At 41.3% G+C, this 19,777-nt stretch overlaps 1 protein-coding gene across 2 annotated transcripts in view; it reads right to left on the bottom strand.

Annotated features, from left to right (window-relative positions):
- MAST4 (microtubule associated serine/threonine kinase family member 4) overlaps positions 1–19,777 on the bottom strand; it is a gene marked incomplete at both ends in the record, with an annotated part of 610,384 nt that overhangs the window by 430,904 nt on the left and 159,703 nt on the right. For both annotated transcript variants that reach the window (XM_080702972.1, XM_080702973.1), the window contains one exon: positions 2,462–2,615. In XM_080702972.1, coding sequence (XP_080559098.1) covers positions 2,462–2,615 — 154 coding nt within the window. The remainder of the gene's footprint in view (positions 1–2,461; positions 2,616–19,777) is intronic.

Genomic DNA, 19,777 nt, shown 5'->3' with positions numbered 1-19,777 from the left:
AAACTTTGTTTCCGAGCTTAAAAAATAATAAAGTAGCTGGGCGTGGCAGCACATACTTGTAATGCCAGCATTCGGGAGGGAGGCTAAGACAGGAGGATCGCTTTTCGCGGACAGCCTCAGCTACTTAGTGAGGCCCTTTGCAACTCAGTGAGAACCTATTTCAAAATAAAGAATAAAAAAATAGAGCAGGGGGTATAGCTTAAAGGTATAATGCCCCCAGGTTCCATCCCCAGTACCATACACACACAAACACACACACACATGTGCACACACACGCGCGCACACACAAAATAATAAAGTACCTTCAAAATAATTATGGTTGGAGGGAAAAAACTTCACATGATATAAAAGAAATGTAATAACCACTGGAGACTTTAAAGTTGAGTTTCAACGGACATCTTAAATTCAAGGAGGTTTTAAGTGGTGAACCATATTTATTAAAGCTATTCTTTCACATTTTAATCTGCCTATTTTTCAAGCTAATAAAAATTATTTGTAGATTTTCTGGTTTTGAAATTTTTTTAAGTTTTAGGGATTTTTAAGTTTATCTTTAATTTATTTTGTCTTTCTCATATATGTTTATTTTAATTGATACATAATTATAAATATTTATGAGATACAGTGTGATATTTCAGTAGTTACACAATATGTAACTATAAGATCAGAGCAACTAAGATATCCATTTTCTCAAACATTTATCATTTCTTTGTGTTGGGAACACTCATAATCCTCTCTAGTAGGTATTTTTAAATAGATAATTATTGTCAAACATCTTATTGTGCTGTATTGTATTAGAAGTTATTAGTGGTTTTTTGGGGGGGATACTGGGAAATGAAATGAAGGGTTCTATCTCCAAGCTATGCCCTCAGCCCTTTTTTATTTTTTATTCTTGCTAAGTTGTTGAGGCTGACCTCAAATCTGTGATCTTCCTGTCCTCCTGTCTCAGCCTCCCAAGTACTGGGATTATAGGTGTACACCACCCTGCCCAGCTAGAAGTTATTGCTTCTATCCAACTTCACCTATGTACCTGTCAACTATTCTCTCTCCATCCTCCCCTTCCCAGGCTCTGCTAACCACTATTCTAATCTCTATTTCTATGAGACCAACCTTTTTTAGATCTCACATGAGGTTTTTGGTTTTTTTTTTTTTTTTTTTTTTTTTTTTTTTTTTTTTTTGGTACTTGGCATGGAACCAAGGAGCATTTGACCTCTGAAATACACCCCTAGTCCTATTTTTAATTTTTTATTTTGAAACACGGTCTCACTGAGTTGCAGAGGGCCTCACTAAATAGTAGCTGAGGCTGTCCTCAAACCATGATCCTCTGGTCTCAGCACCACCACGCCCAGAGTTTTGTGTGTGTGTGTGTGTGTGTGTGTGTGTTTTAAGAAATAACATGTAATATTTGTCTTTCTGTGTCTAACTTAAAATTAATGTAACTGTAACAATGCAACTAAATATGGACAAAAGGTTAGAACTGGTACTTGATTAAAGAAAATATACTAATATCCAATAAACACATGAAGAGATGTTCTCCATTATCTAATTGCTGTACTCTGTGTCCTCCAAAGGGGGCCTAGTAGGAGGTCTTCAGGTCAGTGCGGGTGGCCCTTCAAGTGAACACAGGGCTCCCAGCCCCTTCTTCTCTCTCTGTATTGCCCCCTGCCATGATGTTCAGCCTTGCCTTGGGCCCACAAAGCACAGACTGAAAACTCTAACACTGTGAGCCTAAATACACTTCTTCTCTTTATTAGTTGATTACCTCCTTACTTCTTACAGTAACAGAAAGCTAACAAACTAATAACCAAACTCTATACACATATCTTAAAATATCCTAGGGCGGCATGCCATGAAAATGGCTAAATTTACAAGGACTGGGAACACTGAGTGTTGGCAAAAGAGGAGGCCGAGCAATTGGTTTGTTCACCTCTAGTCAGTAAAGTAGAAAACGGTACAGTTTTAGAAAACTGTTCAGTAGAGTAGTTTCTTCTAAAGCTTAAAACTTACGACTGATACAACAATATGGACACATATTTTTAAAAATTTACACTGAGCAAAAGTAAACATAAATAGAGCACATATGGTGTGTTCCATTTGTAAATCTAAACCCCCGTGACAGATCTCTGGTGGCCTTGGGTCAAGGACTGGGAGGGCGGGAAGGGTGAGAATGACTAGGAAGTGCATAGGAAGCATTACATATTCTGCTTTTGAATGAATTTGCCTAAAATTAGTGAATGGATTTGCCCAGATTCATAGATATGCACGTACAAACTGGGGACTGTTTACTGTATGTAAATTATATTTCAACAAAGGTATTAACTACTAAAGTCTTCAATTTAACTGCTTCCTGGATTGAACAGAATTTTACCAAGTGGTGTGCAGGCCAATTTTCACTTCACTGCCATTCAGGCCACTAGAGGAGAAGCAAATGCATCATTTCTCTGTCCCCGCCACGGGAACTCACCCGTCAGGGCTCCTCCCAGGCTCCCTCGGCGCAGCTGTCTTCCATCCTCACTCAGCTGTCTTTTATACTTCAGAGACTTTCCGGGACCTGAGGCTACATCCGGGTTGCTGCATTTCCGAAACGGCATGGGTGGTGGGGACAATATGTGGTCGAGCTGCAGAGAAGAGGACAGCGACATCATTTGCTGGGAACACGCCACACAACCCAGAAGGAACGAGCGAATGCTCACCCCTGCTTCCTTTCCCTTCCTTTTCTAAGCCCCTTTTCCCCAACCCTGGCTTTAACTCAGTATCTTAGACGATTCCGAATTTTATTGTTGTGTCTTTCAGCTGAAAGACAGCCTCGTCTGCTCCAAATTCTCAGTAAGAGGGTTTTTAATGCAGGTTACAAAACTCTAGATCATGAAATCAAGTTTAGGAGATTGTGACCAGTATTGTTTAATGCAACAGAATATGGAAATTACCAGAGTCTAATGAAGAAAGGGAAAGTACTGTTTCCTGGAAGTTTTGATTGAGTAATATGTGCATGTATATGTATCCTGGATCCGCATATAAGTACACCTCTGTGTGGACCACACTCCCCCAATTAAAGAATGTTGCTCCATAGAGAAGAGATCAGTTATTTAGTTGGTCACAAAAGGAAATTCACATGTTGCTCACAAATACAGGTTCAAGAGAAAAATCTCTAAGTGCCATACTTCTTAATGGAAATCAATACACCCCTACATCACTTTATAGCTTTTAAAAAGAAAATCTGTCACAAGAATCAGAGAAACCAAAGTCGCTTCAAGAGACAGCTTTCTACAAAAGAATCCCTTGTGTCACAACACTTATTTCAAGATCTACTCTGCTTTTATAAGAAAACCTCTCATACTTGAAAAGCACCCTACCTTCTATATGTTCACCTTCAAGGAAATGCAAATGTGTGTGTGTGTGTGTGTGTGTGTGTGTGTGTGTGTGTGTGTGTGTCTAGATAGTTTCTTAAGGACACAAAAATATTCATGTGCCTGTCCAGATCATTACTAAGGGGATCTTTATTCAGGTGTTCACAGAAATTCCAACTGCCACACAAAAGAGGCAACATCATAAAACTCTAAAAACAGAAAAGACTTGGTAACAGGGTTCAAAGCCAGGCAGTTTTAAGGGATGCTTCATTGAGATTTGTTCGGTTTTTCACACAAAAAAAGAGGTGGTCACTTGGTTATCCCTTCCTAAATTTCTGCAAATTAAGATGAACACAAATGTATTTTTAGGAAGAAGAAATTGGGGGATAAGCCCATCCATTTCGCAGTCTATGTACTATAACATATTCAAAACCACTGCACAAAAATAAGCTTGACTCTGCCTATAAGCATCCCCTCCCAAGTCAGTGGAGATAGAACAGACCTCCTTGGCTCAGCCGCTAGATGTGGGCTTTCCTTCGAGCTCAACTGCATTCATTAGTAACACCTAACAGCTGGATTTCAGGAAGTTCTCAGTAAGCACCATCTCACACTCCTGTGTTTCAGTTTCTGGTCAGCATTTTAGTGAGAAGCCCTTGCAGAACTAGAGGTCCATCTGCTCTAAGATGAAAGCCAGCCCGGGAGGGAAAGCATCCCAGAGCACAATCTTAAGTGAAACGGCCCTTTCCAATGAGCACCATACTTGTCAGAGGTATCTGCTGAGGGTGCTGCTTGTTATATCAGTGTCCTACTTAGAAGAGCCTCCAAGGAGGAGTTTCTGTCCAGCCTCGGACACTTTGCCCTTAAGTCTTTTGGGCGATGACTTCTGGCCAGGAGATCTGACCAGACAGATATCAGAAAACCCAGAACCCAATCTGTGGCTCAAATGCAGTCAGACCATTGCACAATGCAAAGCTTATTTTTTGCCTCCTTCTTGGCTCCATTTTATGTCCTAATCCCATTTTTTTCTGTCATTTTTTTAACTTTGAAATTTTTCAGAAGAAAACTCAGTTACAGGAAAGTGGCATGAGTAAGTACAATGGGCGGCCCTATTCTATCGCCTGTGGTGAGCTTTTCATCACACAACTTTTGCTTTCTTTCCCTCTCTCCACACACAGGCGTGCAATACACGCACACAAGCAGGGGGTATTAGCTGCAGAAAATGAATCTTTGCCATAGAAACCTCAGCATGCCTCTTCTAGAACAGAGCCAGTCTCTTAAAATCATATAACCTGTATTCTGCATATTCTTATAAGATGGCTCAAATCTTTAGTGATCAAGATGAAGTATAAATACTAGAAAATAAGGTTGCAGGGCATGTAGACTTAAAACCTGCAGCCACAAGGTGGCGATGTTCCATAGACTTTCAGCAAAACGTTCTATTATATCTGCCCGTCTTCTTCAGTGTACCAACAATGGATGGCCGCCCCTCAAAGCAGTCAAGCGAGAGTTAGTCCATTCTACTAAGTTATTTTCACTTAATTACTAGTGGCAGCTGCATAAAATACAAATATTTATTGTTCAAGGTTCATCAGGTTCTGCAACTTATTTTCATCCAGCTCGCAGAATTACAATTAACTACTCTGGAGAAGATTGTTATATCACAGATTAACAGAGGGAGGAAAAATAAGTAAAAGAAAAGAGGATAATTCCTAAATAACAACTATGTGATTCCTTTACATACATTCAACAGACTCATAAGAGACATGAAACAAATGTGGGAGAAAAAGAAAAGAAAATCAAAGAGGGAATTTTAAAAGAAAGGATAAAAGAAAAAATTTCTCTCTCTCTCTCTCTCTCTCTCTCTCTCTCTCTCTCTCTCTCTCTCAGACACACACACACATACACACACACACACACACACACACACACACACACACACACACACACGTATATATACATCCATAAACTATCAGCCCATAAGCCAGGGCTTCTAATCAGACTCATATCCCCAAGAGGAGACTATTATTTTGATTCCAGGAAAATGGAGGCAGTGAACTGTGAGGGCTGTAAACGTTTCAAACACGTATGAGGAGGGAAACATCTAAGCATAGTACAAAGCTCCAAGATCCTATTCCCTTCTTCCTATCAATTCCCATTCCCAACAGGACCCTCTCTAAATAGATCATTTTTCCACATTTGCTGTGTTGTCAGTGGCTTTAGTATTCCTTTTACAATTAGTCAAAGCTTCTCAAAATTGTCCACTGCAGCCATGCAATTTATTTTTCATTTTTTTTGCCCTGATTCAAACACTCATGGCCCCTTTAAAAGCATTTCATCTTACCCCGTAGTTACGCTACATATCAAACATGTCACTGTGGACCTCACACCTTTAATTGATTTGGGTTTAACGTTTCCCAACTTTTTCAAAGTCTACATACTACAAGGAGTTTAACTAAAAGCAGAGGTTGACTTGAAGCTTTTTCTGATGCTCGGGGGCATGGAGGCTTGGGTTTGTTCCAATTGCTTTAAATACTTCTAATTTCCCTCTCTAGGCAGACAGTCCCTCAAGTTGACTCCTAGAGAACTTCTCTCCACTGCCTGATTCCACAAAATATCCTAAATTCAAACATATTCTACAGAAATATGTCATGATTTTATTCACCAATAGCAAATATTGGTTTCTGGTAATTGGATTTTCTCAGAAACTACTGTTATTTTTTTTTCCCCCTGAACTCCTATAATTCCAAGAAGCCAAAAAAAAAAAAAAAAAAAAAAAACTGCATGTGAGTGGTAGACAACTGCCTCTGCTAGCCATTGACCGCAGCAAACACACATCATCTCATGGGACAAATGGCACCTCACCAATGTAAATCAGAGGCAGATTTGGGAGAAAGTTTCCAAAATTATCATTCCTATAGAAATGCTACAGGAATTTCTGAAAAATCATATGTCTGTATTTCTTCTATTTGTCATGCCCACCTTTGCTTGATGTTTTATAAACTACCAGAATGAGAAGAAGAATCCATCCTGACCTCATGTGACTCCTATAATCAGTGAAGATAAATGAAGCTGGGTCTAATTCTTAGTGTCTCTGACATCACCTTTCACCACCACTGTTTCCAAATAGAGACCATAGGATTCTTTTTCTATAGAACCCCACGTAATACCATCCACCCACCTCAAAAAAGTATATGAGAACAGTTCATGAGCACTGAATATTTAGCCTTTGTAAACACTTTCTCTGCCGGGTGTGGTGGCGCACGCTTGTAATCCCCGCGCTTGGGAGGTGGAGATAGGAGGATCATGCAGGTTCAAAGCCAACCTCACTGGCTTAAGAGACCCTGTTTCCAAATAAAATATAAAATAGGTCTGGGAGTATGGCCGGAGGTAGAAGGGTTTCATCCCCAGTACCACACACACAAAAAAAACCCCACTTTCTCCAACCTAACTTATAGGCATATTCATCCCCAGCCACATGAGTTATCCAACGCAATTTCTAAATATAAACAATGATCATATGAACAAACAGAAATAAGTTAAGTTTTTTCCCCTGATTTTAGTGAATGCAACTTTTCCCCCCTAGCTACCTATTTTATAAGCAGCTTTACAGCAGTATTCTTTGTGTAGTACTGAAGATTGAACCCAGAAACATTCTACCTCTAAGCTACACCCAGCTCCATTTTTTTTTCTTTATTTTTAAAACAAAGTCTCATTAAGTCCCAGAGGGCCTCACTAAGCTAAGCTGGCTGTGAACCTGTGATCTTCCTGTCTCAACCCCTCAAGTACTGAAATTACAAGCGTGTGCCGCCACACAGCTAGTTATTCTTAATTTTCTTCTCATCCCAGATTCAATTAGCAAATCCTCTAACGCAACCAACATAATATATCTAAGACCCTCACCATTTCCACTGGTACTAACAGTCTCTCCTGCAATGGCTTCAAATAGGTCTTGGTCTCAGGGCAGCATCCAGTGACCCCTCTAATGTGTAAGACAAGTGATCACCTCCTCTGCTGGCCTCAGCCCATGGCTTCTTCTTTACCCTGAACAAGACCCTAGCCTCTACCACCGATTTCTAAAGTCGCTGATACCACTGGGGCTGAGGGACGGAACAATCAAGAGGGTGGCAGTAGCTTCTGGTGCAATCAGGGGATGCTGAATAAAAATAAGGGGGCAGTGGAAGCACGTAAAGAGGTGCTAAGAAATTTCTTTTTCTGAAAAGGAGGTGGTAAGTCAATAAGTTTGGGATATTATGGAGACAGTGGCCTACAAAGTTCTCCATGTTACAGCTTGGATCTGAAATGCCCCTTAAAGGTCATGTATTGAGAGTATGGTTCCCAGTTCAGCAGTGGGATTTTTAGGCAATGATGGGATTAGGAGCTCTGATAGCTATATCGTCTCTAAATGAAAGGAGGGAACAGTAAAAAACCATGTCCCTGAACTCCTCCGTTCCGTTCCCAAACCTGGCCAAGCCAAGGGAACAGTGAGAGTGGGTCTGGCCTGCAAAGTCCAGATACATATTATCTTGAAGGATACTGGCTTTCTCTTTCACACTCTGGGAACTAGGAGAAGCCAGCATTATCTGTGGAAGCTACTTTCTGGATGTACACCAGGACAGCTGCTCCTTGGGACACTGGTCATACAAGCAGACTGAGCAAGTGGATGCCGATGACGTCACTGCTTCTGAGGCCCAATGTACAAAACCCTCACTCAGTGAGGGTTGGAGGTGCTATCACTGCACAACTGAGCTCTTCTGGTAACAGCCACTGACTTCTTATAAACTCTCCAGTAAACCATCTTTCTCTGATGCCATCTCTGGAGCCTTTCTTTGGGCTGTGCACAACTTACCCCACTTCAGCTAGGCTGTGAACATGACGACAGCTGAGGGGACTGCTGGGAGGTGGGACCGAGTAGGCAACGGGGAGTGTGCCCTGGAAAAGGTTTCCTTCTCCCCAGCCCCTTTCTCTCTCTCTCTCTCTTCCTCTCTCCTTCCAGGCTGCCATGAGCTGAGTATTCTTCTACCACACCCTTCCCCATGCTGTCCTGCCTCACCTAGAGTTCAAAGCACCGGAGCCAGTCGCCCATGGATTAAAACTCTGAAACTGTGACTCAAGATAAATGTCCCCTTCTAAGTTGTTCTTGTTGGGTATTTTGGTGACAGGGACAAAAGGCACACCAACATGTATCCCTCCCATCTTCACCTCTCTGACTAACATCCCACTCAGTCCTCTCTTGCCAGAGTTCAGAGGCTGCACGTATCATTTCTTCATCCTTTGGGGCACTCCAGATATTAGCCACCCTACCTCCCCTGTCTTCCAGGTCTCTACTCAAATGCCACTTTTTATAGGAGGTTCTCTGTAATTGGTGGCACATGCCTACAATCCCAGTACTTGGGAGGCTGAGATAGGCGGATCACAGGTTTGAGGCCAGCCTTGGCAACTTAGCAAGACTCTCAGAAACCTAGTTAGACCTTGCTTCAAACAAACAAATAAACAAACAAATGGCTGGGAGTGTAGCTCAAAGACAGAATGTTTCTGGGTTCAATCCCCAGTACCTCCCCCAAACTGCCCATGTTTTATTTCCTTTCCTTATTCTTTTTTGTTATATCAGCTATCACATGACCTGGATAGATCTTTTGCAATTATTTCCTGCCATTTTTCCTCTCTTAAAATGTAAGCTGCATGGAATTCTTCACCAGGCGCTCCTGCCGACAGCTCTATCCCTACAACAGTACCCACTGCATGAAAGGCACCTCATAAATATTTGTGGAAAGAACAAACTTGCAAATCTCTAGCATTTAGTTAAATTGTAATGAAAAGACCGTAGAACACATGCCATGAAGAGCTCCCATTGTTGAAAAATAAAAATTATATGAAATATTACTCAAGGTGAAATGCTAGAATGAGTCTCTAATACTTTGACAGAAGTGAACAGTCCATGTATGGAAAGACCCTTCGCCTGTGGCAAATGGCATCTTTTCAGAGTCTTTTCTATAACCAAACTAATATGCTAATTTTTAACATAGGGCTATCTCTGAATATGATTCCTAAATAATGAATTATTCGACCTTTTAACTGTATCCCTACTAGAATATTCACCTGTGTCTATCAATCCAACCTTTTCATAGCCCCATTCATCTTTTCTATAATTCGGTACTCATTCCCAAGAAGTGGCACGTGCATTTTAAAGACCCATTCGGAATGCATTGCCCTAAGGCCAAGGTTCATTAGTTCAAAGGGATCAGCAATGTCACCTGCATACACAATAGGGGCTCCCTGAAAAAGTCTGTTTTATGCTGAGAGAGAAAGAGAGACTGACTAGGAACATAGGTTATAAAGACATTATTCAGTTATTCTGTTTCTTAATATTAAATATTCTAAGAAGCCAAAGATATGAAAATATCTAAATTATGAAACTGCATAGGCCATGCTTATAATCCTAATTAAGTACTCCTGTGCATGTGTGTGCTCTCTCTCCCATGCCTGCTGCCCAAAGAATCAAACTGGCAATCTGAAATTACAGTGTTTCAAAATTGGATTTTATTTACTATTAAAGCAAAGCCTACAATCAATATTTTAAAATTTGATGGAATAGGATTCTATAGTTAAAGACAGTCATTATTGGATTCGTACTAATTCCATAGTGGTTAGGAGCTAAGACTAGAGATAACGTGGAGTATTCTAATTAAGATATTTAACTCTTTCTGCACCTGGTTCCTCATCCGTAAACGATCAGTAGCAGCAACATCTATCTGCTGAAGTAGCTGTGAGGATTCACAGAGTTCACTTATACCAAGCACTTTAGATGGTACCTGGCATATGGTAAGTTCAACAAATGTGCGCTACAGTTACCAGTAACCTTCCCCTACTCCTGTGCCAAGTCACCTCTTGCTCATCCCCACCAACACCTTGGTATGTGCATCTCTAAAAATGGTTTGCAAAGGAAATTCAACTCACTATCATTTTCCTGAGGATTTTGTTTTGTTTTTATAGAGAAAACGAGAATTGGGTTAAAACTGCTGTGCGGCGCTTTCAGACTGAACGCTTTTCTGAAGTACAGAACGCCCGAGGCATGCTCCCTGTCACAATGGGCATCTTCGGCCACATTTTCACACGAAGCAAAGCGCACAGTGGTGAGGAGCCCCCGTCTGAATGGTCAGGGGTAGAATCCCAAAGCCAGGCCTGTGCAGGCTACTTCTCCTTGACATGAAGACCACAGAGGTGGTGAGGACGCAGAGAGATGCTGCCTGAATAGGACGGGCACCTGTAAGCATGCACTAACCCCAGGCTCAGCTCAAGGCCCGTCCTCACAGCCTGCTGACTGGCAAGGCATGTGGCTCTCTGTGTACCTGGCCTTTCCAAGTAGCACTCCCCAGGCACTCTTACCTCTGCTGTATACTACAGAAAGAAGTACTGCCGGAAGAGTATGCAATGTCCCTCTGCTGGTATCCTAACATCTAACGAGGACTTGAGTCAGACCACTGAGAGAGCGACAACCCTGGACCACACTGCACGGGGCTCCTCTATGGGTTTTGCTGACATTCATTTTGGATGATGCCACCCAGAACATATGCTTCCATTTACTGATATCGTAGGAAACAGCCTTGTAATTCTGGCTGTTCTGTTCTAAAAATGTGCAAGGAAGGGCCTCTATTTCACTGCATCTTCCTTATAAAAACCTCTCTTTCTTTATGAGTGTTTATTAAGCAGCAGTGAGTGTGCCAGATATTGCTCTGGGCACAAAGGGAGGAAAAATGGCAATAAACAAAACAGACAAAACTTCTGGCACTGGGAGCTTCATTCAAGGTGGGGAGGGAGACCCTGGAAAACCTTTCAGTTCTCTGCACTGTAGCAGTGGCGCTGCTGTTGTGCTGTGGTGTGGTCTGATCGGGAAGCCCTAACTAGTCTTGTTTCTCTACTTCATCCCTAGACACCCCTGGGCTAAGCCAGGAGCCCCACACCAGCAAGCATGATGCATCCCGACTCCAATCAAGGCTTTTCAGATCCATCTGATGTACTAAACTTAGTCCAGACTTTATCCTTTAGACCAATGGTCCTCAACTCATGGCTTGTTCTGCCTCCACCCCCCAACATACACACACCCCAGGGGACACTGACAATGTCTGGAGCTATTTGGGTTGTCACAATTGGGATAAATGTGTTGGTATCTACTAAGGAGAGTCCAGGGGTGCTACTAAATATCCTAGCACGCACAGGACAGCACCCCCACAACAAGAAGCTACCCAGCCCCAAGTGTCAATGCTGCTGCTGCTAGTGAGGCGTGGTGGCATCTGTGGAGGCTGAGACAGAAGGATCACAGGTTCGAGGCCAGCCTCAGCAACACAGTAAGGCCCTCAGCAACTTAGTGAGACCCTGTTACAAAATAAAATAGGATTGGGGGTATAGCTCAGAGATAGAATGCCCCTGGGTTCAATATACTGTACTACAAAAAAATAGAAGTAAAAATAAAAGCAATGCCATTGCTGAGAATCCCTGCTTCACAAGTACTCTCCTTCTGGCCTGTGTTCACTAATTTTTAAGTTATTCACCTTCCTGAGTTAGATGTTGCTGTAGGTCAACTTAAAACCTCTGGGAATAAGAAGGGGAACGGAGAAAAGCAGAGATAGAATCTTAGCAAAAATTGTTTTGTCAACAAGATTTGGTAAGAAAACAATTTCCTGGGCAACACTAATTTTACCCAGTTTAATCGATTATTGCAATTCTCTTTCTCAATGAATGTCTATGTTTTAAGAAATAATACATCAATAAGATGTATTTAATCTAGAAAAGGTAGCAGATACCAGTATGATATTTTCATCTTTGGTTTTAAAATTAATTGTTGGAATCATAAACTTCAATTTTTCAGAAGCATCCTAAAAGACATTATTAGATCAAACTACAATGGCATTCACCTAAACAGAGCTGTACCACCAGTTTCATCTAAGAGAATTGATTTTCTTTCTTTCTCTCTGAGAAAAATATGTAAATTAGCAATTTGATGCCACTATTTCACTTTTGTCTGTCAATTCGACATCAAGAAAGTCAATTTGCTTGCTCATGAATATCTCTTTCTCTTTCTCCATGCACACACATGCGCGTGCACACACACACACACACACACACACACACACACACCCCTCAACCACCAGCATTACAATATTATCACAGCCCAATGACAGAGTACCACACAGCAAGCCCTCATTTAATTACAGCTGATTGTATATATAAACTAAGCAACAAATTCAACAATTTAAAAAATATAAAAAAGCTAATATTTTTTAGTTTTTATAAACATGCATGTGTATAGTTTTCAGACTGAATCACTGCTCAAGTTTGAGTTTGGTTAGGAACAATGACAAATGGAATTCACTAATTTGACTTTGCATATGTATTGTTCTTTCCTGCCACTTTAATATTCTACATGTTTCTTTGACCTTTACTTACGGATTTGATCTATGCCTGATGTTGTTTACTTATCTCAAGTCATTAAACTCCCCTGATACCATCCTGTCCCCATCAGCAATATAACTATAGATTTTGGCCATGGTTAAGGAGCAGAAAGAGAATACATTTCTCACTAGTTATCTTCTGTTTAAAGTCAGGGTGGGAAATTCTCACACGACACCATAAAACTTAACTTTTGGTGCTTGCTTCACCTTCTGGCAGACAGAGCAAGCTTCCAGTTAATAAATAGTATTATTTCAATCTTACCAATGATGAAACTGATACAGAAAGGTTAATCATTCAGGGTTTTCAGCTCAACAGGAGATACCTGGAGGAATCAGGCCTGATGTCCTTAACTCCAGAGCCCACATCCTTCCACTATTCCAACCCATCTCGCAGGCAGGGGCACGCAGTGGTGAAGCACACACAGCCCTAAAAGCTAACTTTAACTTCCTCTCATAGCTCCAGGCTGGGAAGACTCTTCATAGAAAAATGGATTCAGAGATTCTAATGCCAACCAATCCACATGGTCCAGTTTAATCCTAAAGAATGGCTGACACAAGGGGTTTCAAATCAGAACTGCAGAATCACAAAATATTAGCAGTGGAGAGGACCTAAAAGTCATCCATACTCTATTTTTTTTTTTAATTTTACTGGAAGACTGCCCCTCAGAAAAGTCATTTGCTCAGTTTAACAAATATAGTTGGGGTATGAAGCCAAGCTAGAGCCCAAATTTCTGAACCTATAATCAACTGCCTGCCACACTCGCACTTCCCCACCTTGGCTGTAGTCCTACAGCCTGAGGATTCATGCCTTTATTACAACCGACTTAGATCATTCCTGGTGGTTTTAATTTATACAAGTTCTATGGATGCATCTATGCATCTATGGATGCAGAATTATTCCCAAAACAGAGTTTTAGCCAAGGGTGCTAAAGATAGAGAACAGCAAGTTCCAGTCACCTTCTTCAAGGCACTTCTAAGTCCACAGACACAAGACCACAACCGCAAAACACTATGACAGAGGTCAGGACAGAATTAGGCAAAAGGGACCACAGAGCTTTGGTAGAGCTGCCCTCCAGTGCCTAGGCCATTTCTTTCCTTACTGTGTTGGCTGAATGCTGGTATTACTTGATGCCTTCAGTTGCATTCAAATTCATAGATAACACTCTTCTTGGCCACCCAGAAGCCAGTCCAGGGAGCAGCATGGAGTGGTATGTCTACAAACATGGCATTTTTCCTTCTGACTTGGGGCTTTTAAAACCCATCTACCATGTTCTAAGGGGTAAGCAAGACAGAGCAGAGTCTCTCCTACCCCATAAGCACCACACATGATGATAACAAGGGCTAAACATCTATTTTTCTTTAAGTGAGAACTGCTCCACCAAGGCCCAGTTGTTGAAGGAGCCATGACTCTATCACATCTCACTTTCTGAAGGAACCAGAAAACACGGCCAGGAGGATGGCAGTAGTTCGAGGTAAGTTTCCAGCAAGCATTTCATCCAGCCCTATCTAACATATAAAGTTCAACACATTTCAGTTTCATCTCTGCAATACCACTGATTCTATTCTGCTCACAGGATTCTGTGGATCAATATAAACCTTCTAGCCTAGTACCTGGTACCCACACAGCACTCACATGTTTACTCTCTTCTGCCTGCCCTAACATTTCTTATCTTAGTTCATTTTGTCAGAACCAAAAATTAAAACAGTCAATCTCTGGATCTTGTATTTCATGACATCTATTGGAGCTGACAATAAACTTGATACACAATCGTAGGGGAAACTCTTCTTGTAAAATAAACTTTTAAATCAAATAACATAAATTAATATTCATTTCATGATTTCACATTAAGAGGAAAATAGGTACTTTGAGCAGATCAGCAGTGGGTGGTATTTACGGATTGAACTCTAACCCAACAGGCAAATCAAACATTCTGAAGAATCAGGAGTCACAAGTTCTCAGCCACATAGGGGCCTTCCCTTGTTCATATGGAAATAATTTAGAAGGATATGGAAAAAAAAATCACTAAGAGCTGGGTATGGTGATACATGCTTGTAATACCAGTATGTGGGAGGCTGAGACAGGAGGATCAGCCTCCTTCAGCTACTTACTGAGGTCCTCTGCAACTTAGTGAGACCCTGTTTCAAAATAAAAAATAAAAAAAATTAGGCTGAGGATGTAGATCAGAGGTAGAATGCCCCCCCTGGGTTTAATTCCCAGTAACACACACACACACACACACACACACACACGCACGCACGCACTAAGAAATTATAATGTTGAGGGTGAAATGACTTTGGGGTGTGAAGGATTTCTGGGTCACAAAAACTGTTTTTGAATATTATTTCTTCTTAAACCAGGATGGAGGGAATAACCAGAGAATCCAAAGAAATATATAAGAAAGAAAAAGAAAGAACTGAGGGACAAGGAAAAAAGAAGTAGACAAAGTGATAGAATAAGTGATGCTCAGCCCGGCATGGTGGCGCACGCTTGTAATCCCAGCATTTGGGAGGCTGAGACAGGAGGATCTCAGTTCGCAGAGAGCCTCAGTTACTTAGTGAGGCCCTCTACAACTCGGTGAGACCCTCGCTCAAACTAAAGAATAAAAAATAGGGCTAGGGGTATAGCTCGGAGGTAGAATGCCTCTGGGTTCCGTCCCCAGTACCGGAAAAAAAAAAGAGAGAGAGAGAGAGAGAGAGAGAGAGAGAGAGAGAGAGAGAGAGAGAGAGAGAGAGATGTTCAGAAAACATTGCCCTGCTTGGTCCTGGCTTCCAAGTCCCCAGAAATACATCTTGTCACCTTTCAACTCTCTGTTGTATTTGTCATAGGGCCTAAGAGCATGCTTCTCTCTTAGCTAAAATAACATATAACCAATAATTTTAACAAATTCTATTTATTATAAATATTTATAAAATATTACATAGTAATTAAATTTAAATTTCCAAGACCTTGATTCAGTAGCTCCCTGGTACAGCAACAGATCTGCCTTCCCCTGATTTCTATTTGACCAGCTTCCTACCATGCTGTTCACTTTATGTTTCCCTGGGCTTCTCAATTACTAGCTTGGCCCTGTGTCCCCAGAACTCAAGGTCTGGGGGCTGCTCTGGGACCAGGGTTCTGCCATGACTGATTCTTACTTCTGAAACACAGGCTGCTGGGGACCTGAATGGAACCCAGTGTCTGGCTTCAGTGCCATCTGGCCTGCCAGTACACTTTCAAGTGCCTGCTACACCTCTGCTGGAGGCACAGCCAAGATTTAGGGCATGCTTTAGAACTCTGGGTAATGATCCTGACACCCCATCTTTCCTCTGTGTAGTTAATAGCATCCCAGGGCTGAACCACGTGAGCCTTTACCACCTGGATCCCCAGGCCCAAGAGTCAGACCATCTAACCTGACAGCCCCCAGAAGAACATGAATAGAGAATCAAGAAGAAGGGGAAAATGACAGAGGAGGTAGGAAGTGTGTTTGGGGGGTGGGCAGAAGAAAAAAGAGAGAGAAGAGTCATTTAAAAGGCTGAAATGAGCCAGGCGTGGTGGCACATGCTTGTAATCCCAGCATTTGGGAGGCTGAGACCTGGAGGATCGCAGTTCACGGACAGCCTCAGCTACTTAGTGAGGCCCTCTGCAACTCAGTGAGACCCGGTTTCAAAATAAAGAATAAAAAATAGGGCAGGGGGTGTAGCTCAGAGGTAGAATGCCCCTGGGTTCCATCCCCAGACCCACAATAAATAAATAAATAAATAAATAAATAAATAAATGGCTGATATGTGCTATAGAAAATTAATCCACCTGAACTATCTTTCATATTCTACTGTTCACAGGGATAATGAGCACACAAGCAGCCTGGTCACACAGTCCTCTGAGATCCTGGCTCCCTCACCAACACTCACACAAAATTCCCACGTTTATTCTCCAGGAGAAGATCTGGCTCTGAACAGGACTGACTCCTCCGCCTGCCAGGAAGAAATGTCTCCTCTAAAGTTCCAAGACATATTGCAGCACCTGCGCGCAATCAAGAAAGAAAAAGATTCTGCCTTTGGGCACACACTCACAACTGCACTAAAAGAAGTGTTCACCAGAAGCCAGTGCAGCAAAGACAGGCAGAAAATAACTGTCTAGAGTCCCGTGAGTTTTCTAGGCAGTCCCCAAAGACTGGGTTGAGTTACATAAATAAGATAAGTGCAGCAGAAGGAGAAGAGATGATGACTATGGAGTGTTTCATCATATCCTATTAATTGACATATATGCAAACAATTCTAAAAATATTAGTAAAATTACACCTAACTTTAGTTAGTAAGAGTAGTCATTCCATTTCCCTTCCCCCTAAGGAATAAAATTTAAAAATCACCAATGCTCAAGAACTCCAAGGAACAACCTGACCAACAACAGCCAGTCTCTACCTGATTCAACATGAGTACATTTATTTTTGATAGAGTCTGAAAACAGATTGGCAGAGGAACTGTGGAAGCCACTTTCCAGTCATCCCTGCCCCAGCTCTGTCCTCCTGGCCCCAGGCCCCCACCTTCCCACTCCCCCCGCATCCACTGGTGGAAGGACTCCCACTGAATAATGTGGATCTGAGGCTGGAATCAAGCAGCAGGCTAAGGGGAAAGTCTCCACTTGCAGCACTCCACTCTGCAGGTAAAGACAGTCTTCCTTTAATACATCTAGAGCTATGGTATATAAAAATCTGCAGCCATGGAGAGGGTAGGGGAAGGGAGAATAAAGGAAAGATGGTTAATGAGTACAGATATGCAGTTGGATAGGAAGAACTACTAATGTTCTATAGAGTAGCTGAGGTTAACAATAATTAATGGTACATTTCTAAATAGCTAATAGAGAGAATTTTAAATGTTCAACAGAAAAGTGATAAATGTCTGAGGTGATGGATTTTTCAGTTACCCAGATCTGGTCATTATACACTGTGTACATGTATTGAAATTTCACACTGTATCCCATAAATATTTATAATTATTTTGTGCCAATTGAAAAGAATTCTAATATATTTAAAAACCTGAATTTAAAGTAGGTGAATTCAATTTCTTCTCCTTATATGGGAATTTTAAGCAATGACTTCCTCTGCCATGTACTTAATTAAAGATTAACTAAAACTGACAAATAGACTAATAGAACAAAAGATACAGAAACAAACTCACACACTTATAGTCACTTGATTTTTTTAAAAGGTACCAAAAATATGCCTTTTTAACAAATGAGGTTGAGAAAACTGGTTATCCACTTGTGGAAAAATGAAATTAAACCCCAACCTCTCATTCTGCATGAGAGTCAACTCATGATGGATCAATAACCTATAAATTAAACCAAAGACTCTGCAATTACTAGAGAAAGGCATAGGACCAATGTTCCAACATATAGGCACTGGCAGAAATGTCCTCAATAAGACCCCCAAAGCTCAGAAAATTAAAACGAGAATGAAATGGTATTAAGTTCAAAAGTTTCTGTATTGTAAAGGATAGCATCAAGAATCTAGAGAGAGAGCCTGCAGAATGGGAGAAGATCTTGGCCAGGCACTCCTTTGATAGTGGGCTAATATGTAGAAGAAAGAACTTAAGAAACTTCACGCTAAAATCCAATCAAGAAATGGGCAATTGAGCCAGGCATGGGGGCGCATGTTTGTAATCCCTGAGCTGAGACAGGAGGATCGCACAGGTTCAAAGCCAGCCTCTGCTGGCATAAGAGACCCTGTTTCCAAATAAAAAATATAAAAGAGGTCTGGGAGTGTAGCCCGGAGGAAGAAGGGTTACAGGAACCCCAGTACCACCAAAAAAAATTAAAATAAAAATAAAAGGAAGGAAGGAAGGAAGGAAGGAAGGAAGGAGAAAGAAGGAAGGAAGGAAGGAAGGAAGGAAGGAAGGAAGGAAGAAAAGAAGGAAGAAATGGGCAATTAAGCCGGGTATGGTGGCGCACCCTTGTAATCCCTGCGCTTGGGAGGCTGAGACAGGAGGATCCCGCAGGTTCAAAGCCAGCCTCTGCTGGCTTAAGAGACCCTGTTTCCAATATATATACATATATATTTTTTTTTAATATAAAATAGGTCTGGGAGTGTAGACTGGAGGTAGAAGGCCCATCCCCAGCACCACAAAAAAAAAGAAAGAAATGGGAAATTGAACTAAATATATACTTCACAGAAAAAATACAAGTGGCCAATAAATATATGAAAAAATGTACAACATCATCAGCAATCAGGGAGATGCAAATAAAAACTATGCGGAGATTCCATCTAATCCCAATTAGAACGGCAATCATCAAGAATAAAACAACAATAATCCTGGTAAGGGTGTGGGAAAATAGGAACTCTTATACACTGTTGGTGGGATGGCAAATTAGTACAGCCTATGGAAATCAGTGTGGAAGTACCTCAAAAAACTAGGAATGGAACCACCATGCCACACAGCTATACTACTCCTAGGCATCTTTCCAAAGGAATGGAAATCAGAATATTATAGTGATAGATGTGAGTATTCATGTTTATAGCATTCATAATTGTCAAATCATGGAACCAACCTAGGTGCCCACCAACAGATGAATGGATTATAAAATTATGGGATATACACATAAGATAATTATACTCAACTCAGCAACAAAGAACAAAGTTACTCCATTTGGAGGAAAATGGATGAATCTAGAGAACATTATGCTAAATGAGATTATCCAGTCACAGAAAGTGAAGGATCATATGTTTTCTCTCATACGTGGAAGCTAGGGAGAAATTGGGATACAAGAGGAACTCCAGATGAAGAAGGAGAAACCCCAATGGGGTGATGAAGGGGTCTAAGGAAAAGGGGATAAGGAGTATTAACAAAGGAAGTGCTTCTATTGACACTGTGTATGCATATGAAATCATCAATTTCAATCATAATACCCTTTATAAAATGGGGAGGGTGTGGGGTGGCATCCACGGGAAGTTCACCAAGTATTGCATGTTTAGATGTCCCTATCACTCTGGACTTCATCTGATCTGAGATTGC

Source organism: Muscardinus avellanarius (assembly GCF_963383645.1).
Source record: "Muscardinus avellanarius genome assembly, chromosome: 1".
NCBI lineage: Eukaryota > Metazoa > Chordata > Mammalia > Rodentia > Gliridae > Muscardinus > Muscardinus avellanarius.
The sequence above is the reverse complement of the archived record's forward strand: the minus strand, read 5'-3'. Positions and strand labels throughout refer to the sequence as shown.